This window comes from Glandiceps talaboti, chromosome 2 (assembly GCF_964340395.1).
Source record: "Glandiceps talaboti chromosome 2, keGlaTala1.1, whole genome shotgun sequence".
NCBI classification, from domain to species: domain Eukaryota; kingdom Metazoa; phylum Hemichordata; class Enteropneusta; family Spengelidae; genus Glandiceps; species Glandiceps talaboti.
Window position 1 is genome coordinate 32075883 of NC_135550.1, and position 9898 is coordinate 32085780.

At 34.7% G+C, this 9898-nt stretch overlaps 1 protein-coding gene across 3 annotated transcripts; it reads right to left on the reverse strand.

Annotated features, from left to right (window-relative positions):
- Nucleotides 1–2432: 2432 nt before the first annotated feature.
- LOC144448033 (uncharacterized) lies at nt 2433–9561 on the reverse strand. Of its 3 annotated transcripts, XM_078138193.1 has the most exons (3): nt 8338–9561; nt 6219–6324; nt 2433–5363 (listed from the first exon to the last, which is right to left on the reverse strand). In XM_078138193.1, the coding sequence occupies exons 1-2, from the start codon at nt 9298–9300 to the stop codon at nt 6241–6243; spliced, it is 1047 nt and encodes a 348-aa protein (XP_077994319.1). In that variant the 5' UTR covers nt 9301–9561; the 3' UTR covers nt 2433–5363; nt 6219–6240. The 3 variants fall into 3 exon arrangements, with proteins under 3 accessions (XP_077994319.1, XP_077994311.1, XP_077994327.1); XM_078138185.1 differs by lacking the exon at nt 6219–6324; XM_078138201.1 differs by lacking the exon at nt 2433–5363 and having other exon boundaries at nt 6239–6324; nt 8334–9561.
- Between the last annotated feature and the right edge of the window lie 337 nt (nt 9562–9898).

Sequence of the window (9898 nt, forward strand, 5' to 3'; positions counted from 1 at the left end):
CATATTGGGCAGTGATTTATACAATGGGGATGTGAATTAGGGTGACCCAATTTTTTTCCAACATCAAAATAAAAAAATTAAAAAAATTTGCTGGCTCTTAATATTTTGCAGAACAGTGTCCTCTATGGCAAGATTAATCAAGTGCGTGAACAGTTGATGTCATCTACAGTCATGACAGCGGCAACAACACTTGTTCACAAAGAGAGTATTTCTTTCACAACTGAAGTAGGGGGCCTGAGAAAATGCTAATTGTGTAGAGAAAGTGTGAAAAGGATTGTTACCCACAATCCAATAAAAGGAACATAGAGAAGAGGAAAAGGAGATGAAGAAAAACACAAAGAAGATGATTTGTTATATTTTCACCTTTTTTTTCTAAAATCGATAAACTGACCCATAGTTGCTATGAAATAGTAATGAGAAACATAACAAATAGCACCAATGGTGTTGTAGCACAACTGTATTTATCTGTTGCTATTGGCGTGGCCTTGTTGCTAGGCATATATTCATTTTGAATCTTTATTAACTTGCCTGCCCTTTTCACTTTGCAATATAAACTATCATTTAGCTGTTGCTATGGACGTGGTCTTTTCGCTAGGCATAGTTGCATACATTTTTGAATCATACCTACCCATCACTATTATCTTTAAGATGCATCGTCATTTCACCGTTGTTGAGGGCGTGGTTATGGTTGCTAGGGCCAAATGTGTAAAAATGTTTTTGACAATAACAGCAGAATAACATCTCCAGAAACATCCCCACCAAGTTTCAACCCATTCACTATGCAATTTCATGATATAAGTTTTTGACCAGAATTGACAATTTTAGACCAAATTTGCATATCATTGGATTATCATGTTGTGAATACAGCTTCAACTACAAATGCCCAGATGTATCCCTATTATATTTCAGCCCAATCTGCAAGGAAGTTTTGGAATTATAGATTTTTCAGCAAAAAGGCACATTTTTAGCTCTAATTTGCATATCACTGATTGGATGTCATGTCACGAATACTTTTTAACATAAACACCCTGAAGAATGTTCCAACCAAATTTCAGCCCAATCTGCTATGTAGTTTTGGAATTAAAGATTTTTACCTAAAAGACACATTTTCATATCATTAATTGGATCATCTTGTAATGAACAATTCTTAATCTAAATACCAATTCCAACCAAATTTCAGACCAATCTGCTGGGTAGTTTTGGTGTTTAAGTTTTTTAACCAAAAATCACATTTTATTATGCAAATCACACACCAGTGGTAAGATCATTTTGATTCGAACAATTTCCCAACTAGACACCCCCCCCCCCCACACACACACACATTCATTCATTCATTGTCATACAATGTTACAATGTACCATACATGAACTTCACACCAAGACTAATTGGAAGGACAAAATTTGACTTTTAATATATTCAAATATTAGGTATTTGATAACATAGCCTGTGAGTTTTAAACTTTAGTCATGGTAGGACTACCACACACAAATTAATGGTTTACATAAGGTTAATGGGCATTGTTTTTAAAATTACAATGTCAAGTTCTGATGTAAATATAATGGTACATAATGAGATGAACGTGGTCAATAAAAATACCAGGGTTCAGAAGACCAATTGCAATGTACAGTATGATCATTAACCCTTACTGTAGTAAGCTTTATACATTGATGTAGAAATAGGTCAGCATCTGTTTATGATTATACTAAAATAAACAGACATAAAATATGAGGTTTTATCAAAATATTTCAAGCTACCTATTATTAATCAAATAATTTGAAAATAAAGACAACAAAAAACAAACAAATACTTGCCTTAACCTGAACTGATGTGTGGTTTCATGTTTATATCTACACTCATGCTATATTTTCATTTACCTTGAAATCACAACCACAACCCACCAATATTAAACAACAACAACAACAACAACAACAACAACAACAACAACAACAACAACAACAACACAAATAACATGTCACCATATGACATGGGTCAGCATAACATTTCAACTTAAAATCTTAGGACATCCTGTTATATGAATTTTAAACTGTGAGTGATTTCAAATATATGTATAAAATCAGATTAACATTTTATAAATGCGTTTGATAAATTAACTCACATAAACAGCATTTCTATGATCACAATTCTGTTTAAAATGATTTCTGTGAAACTGTTGAAAATCAAATTAACATCAGCCATGGATATCTATCAAAGTATTCACATGTGACCTTTGATTACCAAGGTCATCCTTACAAACTGCAGTTCATAGAGAGTTCATGACATTATTATGAGTATATATATGAGTAATATAATACTAACAGTATGTCACACACTAATATGACTGCTAATAACTCTACAAGCCCAATCTTCATTTCCTGCAGTTACTGTGTTTTCACATAAGTATAATACTTACCCCCCCCCCCCCCCCCAAAATGTGTGACATCACTACATCAACTGCCAATTCACTGTATACTACAACTATTGAATAGCATTGCAATGGGTAGCATATTATTTTACGGACACTGACTATTGAATAGTATTGCAATGTAGCATATTTTTTATGGACAATGTCTGCCATCACACTGACTATTGAATAGCATTGCAATGTAGCATATTTTATGGACAATGTCTGCCATCATACTAACTATTGAATAGTATTGCAATGTAGCATATTTTATGGACAATGTCTGCCATCATACTAACTATTGAATAGTATTGCAATGTAGCATATTTTATGGACAATGTCTGCCATCATACTAACTATTGAATAGCATTGCAATGTAGCATATGTTATGGACAGTGTTCACTATCATACTGACTTAATTTTGTGATTAGTTTTATAGTTAGAATTAGATGTTTGAAAGAATGAGACTGTACAGTCAGAGACAGCTGACAATATATTATCCCAATTCTACAACATAAATCACTTGTTCAAACAGTGTAATGTCTTTGTAATTTTAGAACCATTACATCACCATAATTCATACAATGTTCTATGATATGTAATGCTGATGGATAGACTGTAAGATATAGACATTCCTGCCATGCTCATCCAGCACTCATTAAGAAGCGTGATAGGGGCCAGGGCTGAACAACAGGGCATATCTTACAGTCTAGATGATGGACAAGTAAACATTTTCTTTGGCAAATCTTATCAAGTCTAGAACCTATACAACTTTTTGTATTGGGACATGGGATTGACTAAATACATGACAAACAATAGATGACTCACTGTTCAATTCAAAACATAGGATATTGACAACCCCACTAAATTGAACTCTGTCACCTTTGACCTTATTTCAAAGTACTGTAAGATACTCGACAGCACGTTTCTGACTACCACTATATCAAAGAAATAAATCAATGCTTTGTTTGTCACTCAGCAAGTCATTGACATTGCATATATCATTGTATATGTTTACTCTTAAATAATAAAAACAGGAAAACTTCATTATACATCACATGTACTTGAGTTATTAGTAAAATAATGAAAATTTAGTCTAGTGCTTCAAATCTCAAGATCTCTTGTCAAGTCTAGCTCCTGATTAAATTTCAAATCAAACAAAGCCATCACACAGTCATTTACATCATGTGAAATCACAAGATATCACCCAATGATAAGTCAATGTTTACTGGGAGCAGTATCATAATGTCCAAATATGGTATATTTGTCAGCTCAGGATGCTACTTTAATTACATTATTCTAACAGTTGGGGTTTTACTTATTAGCATGAACAACTCTCAGTTCATGATTTCTTATTATACTAGACAGGGTGAAGATAGATCTTGAGATCTGAAGCCATGGATAGCATCTAGACCACGAAAACTTGATTTACAATATTTATGTCTGACATACCCTTCCTTTAGAACCCCTCAATTCAGTGTTTATAGTACAAAAATCTTGAAGGAAATGAGAAAATATGGAAAACTATTTACATTTGTGTGCCCCAAATCAATAGCACTTTAAAGTTTAATTGCCAGGAAACCTCATTAAACTATACACTAGCTTGTATCATAATATTTTACACAAAATTCATTGCATTTAAAATGCATAAGTAGCATCAATATAAATCTATTACAGTGATCAACTGATGCTTTTTGATGGAAAAGATTATCATTACAAAATATGATACAATTTGTTTGTTTTCCTGACTCCTTCATATGCCAAGATAAAATACATACAATATAGAACATGAATACGCTATGTACAATTTCACTGTGGAGTCTGACAGAGTTCAAATCAATGCCTTAGAATTTTGGTTGAAACTAAGAACAACAAACATCAACTGATCTAACAATCTATTGACTTAAAAGGATAGTGTTCATATCGTCCCATCTTCAGTCTGGAAATTTACAAATCTTATCAGAAGCAGCAGATGCTTTTTTTATTTATTTTTTTATTTACATATTTAGATATATTTTTTAAATGATATACCGGTATGTTAAACCACAAGGTATAGGTATATGTATGCAGTACTGAACTGATTTTATGTGATATTGTCAATACTTTTATGAGTGATTGCATGTGTTATCATCAATATGCAAATGAGCATTGATCACAGTCTCCAGTCTCTCTATTACAGGGACTGTGATTTGATTGATTGTAGGATATGTCACCAACTTACAAGTTAGCATATGATGAGGGCAAGTAATGTTACTGATGCAAAAAAGTATATGAGTGATTTAACGTGGTGTCATAGTTAGTAACACAGTAAGTGTGTACTGTATGACATTGCTATTAACTTTGTTGTGAGTTCAATGCTGATTGCATCATTGATGAAATGGTCAACCTCAGAAAACAACTTCAAAGCATGGCTTTTATCCAGTCTGGAATCACACAAAACATCACTTGCTTGAAAGGGTCCATAACTTCAGCCAAATTGAGACATCACTAAATAGATCTAGTATAATCAACAGTCAATTTATGCCATGAAATGAATATAAACAAATACATGTAACATTAGAAACTATTTATTTTCTTGCAGGAGATTGTCTAATGTTCATATGGCACAGATTCTAATACAGATGCCATGAACAAACAAGAGACAGTTGCATTGTGGGTCTAAACTTTTCTCTTTTAAGACAGGAAGTGCATTGTAATTCATTATGGCTTTTAATATTTATGAAGAATTGCATTCTCTCTCTTTTATCCAATATACACTTTGTTTTTCGTAGCTTCGTTATTCCATAGGTTGGGCATTCAACTTCAGACTTTTGACCATTCCACATCTGAAGTGTATCTTTCTCAGCATAAGATGAACTGCTCAATGTCAATACATAATGAAATCACATGAAAAATTCCCCATTCCATATGGTGTGTATAACATGCATTTGTTCCTATATGAATTCACTGGTTCTGACCAGACCTGGAGTAAAAAATAATACAAAATAAATCAGTTTTATGTGAAACACAAATACACACAATTTTCTGATTAAATGTTTTCATATTCGAATCACAACTTCCTATTACATTAACAATACAAATTGACTTTCCATTTAATTTGTTGTATTCTCATTGAAAGTCATAAACTGTGTCTGTGTTTGTACATACATACATACTATCATAAGGCCCTTGTGACCCTTGCACAATTCAACTTAAACCAAACTCTGTACTTGCAAAGTTCAACTGATTTAACAAAACTATGTACTTGCAATGTGTTTCTCTACATGTTTTGTTTCATGTAGATCCAAACCATTTATTGTATCACAACACATAATTACCAAAGAGTTTCAACATAAATATACTTTTTCTGAAAAATTAGTCCAAGTGAGAAAGAAATGATAATTACAACCATGGGAAAAATTAGCAAAGAAACCCCAATTGAATATAGATGATGGGTGACGGTGTATGATAGTCTAGTTCCAATAGTATATATGGTATCATTACGATTTATACCTCCACTCACAAACTTACGGTGTTTAAGTTATTACCACGCTGACATTCTAATACTAGGTGTTTGCATGATGACAAATAAGTTACAAGATATACACTGTAAGATAAATTTGTGAATTAATATAGCCCACAGATTTGTTGGCTTTCAAATACTGAGAACCTTGCATTCAATAGAAATTATTTGAAAACCAGGATGAATCTCTCGGCTACAATTAATATTACCTACAGCATAATTTCCTATCTTGTGATAAACCTCAGTAGTTAGTATGAGTTGAATGTTATGTACTAAGAGTGGATTTCATGTGATATGAGTGAGGCAAATACTAACCTAGAGGCTGTTGGTAAATGTTCTAGAAATAAGGTACCACAGTTGGATACATACTATTACATCCATAGTTGTAACGATATTGATTGTATTTCTCTCTTTCAGATTGCTAGTGAAAAGAAGTAGAAGAAAGAGCAGAGATAGAAATAAAAATTATGAAAACAAAACATGATACATTACCATATATTAGAGCTATTACTGTGAACCACAGAAACAGTTATCCCTTGGTTTGTTACCAGCTTTTACACTCACACATTGAACAGACACACAGAGGGCATACAATAGATGGTGTATTTTACTCGTGCATTTAAAGTTATATAATTGACATGCTTTGCTAGTATCCCAAACACAAGCACAAAACAATCAGTGAACACACAGTTTATTTCTCATGTAGAGAGTTTCGAGATTGTGGATTGGGATTGTCAACCAAGACACAACATGACTACGTATTTACAGAAAAGTATTAACCAGTTGCAAATAAAGTAACTCCTTCCATACATGAAACCCACAATTTATAGCAATGGCAATTCAATTCAATGCATTGATTTCAACTCTTCAAATACCAGTCAAGCAGGAAATAATTTAACCTTTTGATATCCCTACAAAATGCCCTGAAAGACTTGAATTATGAGTTAGTGTCATGTATAATACATTGAATGTACTAGTAATCCAAATGAAGAGAGAGTCTAAACTTGTATACACACAGAGCTACCTTCATAATAAAATGAACTAATGTCATTTTGTTAGTCAAATGTTACTTACTTTAAGTATCAAAACAATCATAGTATTAGCCACATTTCCACCTTTAACACTTTCAGATAATGTGTAACTTATACAAAATGAAAGTAATCAAGCAGATACAATTCAACAAAATGCAGGCAAACCTACTTCACTATATTGGTATATAAAATGTGATCTTTTCATATTCTACAATCTATAGTAAAGAGTTATAGACATTCTTCTCTGGCCACAAAATGAATTACCTTTACTTTTTTATTGTAACACCCTCTCCCCCTCCCTTCAGTAGTTTTCTTCTTCATTTTATATACAGAAGCCAGTAAAAACCAGTTATTTGTTTGCCAACTGTGTCATTGAATAATGTCACAATAGCTTGACATTCTATTCATGTACAGGTCTCTACTTGCCTCTACATGTAAACACTATAAATAGTCTACCTTCATAATAAAATGAACTTTGACCCACACTCCTACAGGTGAACTTTGACCCACACTGCTACAGAAGGTACAATATTGACATATTGTACAGAGTTGCACACTATCATTTGATTTTGAGATTAGAATGTTATCATGAATTCACTCCTTTATTTATCATTATTTCAACATTGATACTTTTGTATTATTTCCAATACTGTTGCTGCATGGATGTATTATAACTTATATCCCCTAATACATCCATGGTTGCTGTAACTATAGTAGCACTGACCAAGGTACTGGTAGCCTACCTGACTTGAGAACGGCAAGAAAAGTCAAAAATTCAAAATATCAGTTATTAAAATAGGATAGCAGAATAGTTTAGTGATACACAGTAACTAGGATAGCTGTTCTCAAGTCTAAGAGTAGTTTATTTATAGAGCATGGATGTATTAGTGACATGTCCATGATTAGAGATACTGGTAAATTCTGATGATATAAAACAAATCAAAATCTACTATCAGTATCTGAATTCACAGGTTTGCTCATGATTCTAACTTGTTTGCATATCCATGGATGTATTTGGATCTCACTAAATTCAGATGAGTTAGGTGGGTACATGGCTGTTGACACTACAATTTGTTATTGTTGTTGTTAGCAATTTAGTATATCGAGTGACTATTACTTAGTATTACATGTACCCCAAAGGGTGGCACATATACGTATACCAAATAGGTGGGAGTACCCCCCCCCCCCGGGGGGGGGGGGAGCGCCAGGAGCATGTACCACGCCGTCTCCAGCATAGATGTAGTGCTGAGCCTATGGTCAAATATGCAAATGAATCGATCTCCAACGTGCGAGACGCGGGAAATGTAATTAGAATAATTTATGCAGCTGACCAAATTACTGTCCAAACTATCATTTATAGATCATTAGATGTGAATTTTGCGTCTTTGGTTGAACATACCTACCTTTTTTTGCATTTGTTGGTACTTGAAACGACGCTCACGTTGCTGACGAAGGAACTCTCTGTGCCAGCCTTCGATGTAGGCTGTGTACGTATTTTTCCTTGGTTTTGGATCTTTAACATCAGGATCCCATGTCACTTTTTTCTTCTGAAGTGCGGGAACATCTTCTGGTTTTTGCCAAATGTCGTCTTCAATGTTATGTTTGTCCTCATCATTTTCCGACCGTAAACTTTCACCGTTGTTTACTTCCTTTTTGTTCGCTTCTTTTTGTACCTCGGACTGTTTGATTTCTGTGTTACACTGTAAATCTTGTTCGTTATTTTTTCCGGGCTGTACTTCAGAGTCTTCCGTTTCACATTCTCCATGTTCTCGGTGGGGGTGATCGTGAACACTTTTCTCCACGGTTTTATCTTCAGACTTCTTTTCATCACATGGTTCTTCTGGTATACTGCACGTAATCTTACATTGTGTCTTCAAAATTGATATCAAGCCAGCAGGAGGGGGCTCACATATCACTTTTGGTACGACAAATAAAGTTATTTCTCCTTTGGCAAGTTCTCTGTCTTCGTCGTCTGAGGACGAGTTGTCAAGATGAAATTGGGGACCCGATCCGTTCTCCGGTTCCGATGTGTCCGACCCGCTATCCTGGTTACTGTCAGCGTCATTCGAAGAACACGGTGTCGTTTTCTGCCTTCGCTGGGTAACAGGAGAGCCCCGGGGAGAACTGGGCGGAGATTCTTCCATTTCGCCATAAGAAAATGAACCCCTCTTCTTTGATTTTTTGAAGAGACTGAAGAACCCGTGCCCACATGTTGGGCTGGAACTATGACTGTATTCAGTTTTATGGTAGCTCCCTGGTGAATGTGCCGCCTGGTTTAACTTACGGGCAAGTGACGGCGAGTACGAGCCATGGTATTTGTGGACATCGGCGGAGTGTTGCCCGTTCCTCTTGTTCGCAATGTCCATGTTTACGTTTCGACACGTACGTACACAAGAATACAAGATCACAGTTCACTGTTCACATACACACCCCAATTTCCTAAGCTCGAACTTAGACTGTGCACATTTAGTAGTTTGTTGTATAGACAACAGATAACGTGGTGTTTTGTCACGAAGAGGTTCTGATGCCGTTCAATGAAGCCCGGTATATTTAGACGACATGTTCAGATCACACTATGGTTTCAGTTTTCAATCAAAATGTCTAACAACAACAACACGCACGCTACGTTGTATGGAAAATTACGTATGCTAATTTATGTAAAATATTGAAACGGCGAACCAACCAATCACCTAATCTCAATGAATCTTGAGTTTATCGTGGATATTGACACCGTGCGGACGTGACACATGGCAGATAAGCTTATACAAATAAACAAAATGGACACGGTAACATGTTGGTATTAATGAAAACTCAGTAAATAAAGCCCAATGTTGTTACTGAAAATTCAGAAAGCCACAGCAATAGTTTTGAAGAGTGAACTTGAGTACAGTCTGAATACACGACACTGAAGTACCACTACGGTGTTCTACGTGTATGCGTGACATGTTGCATGTACTCACATCA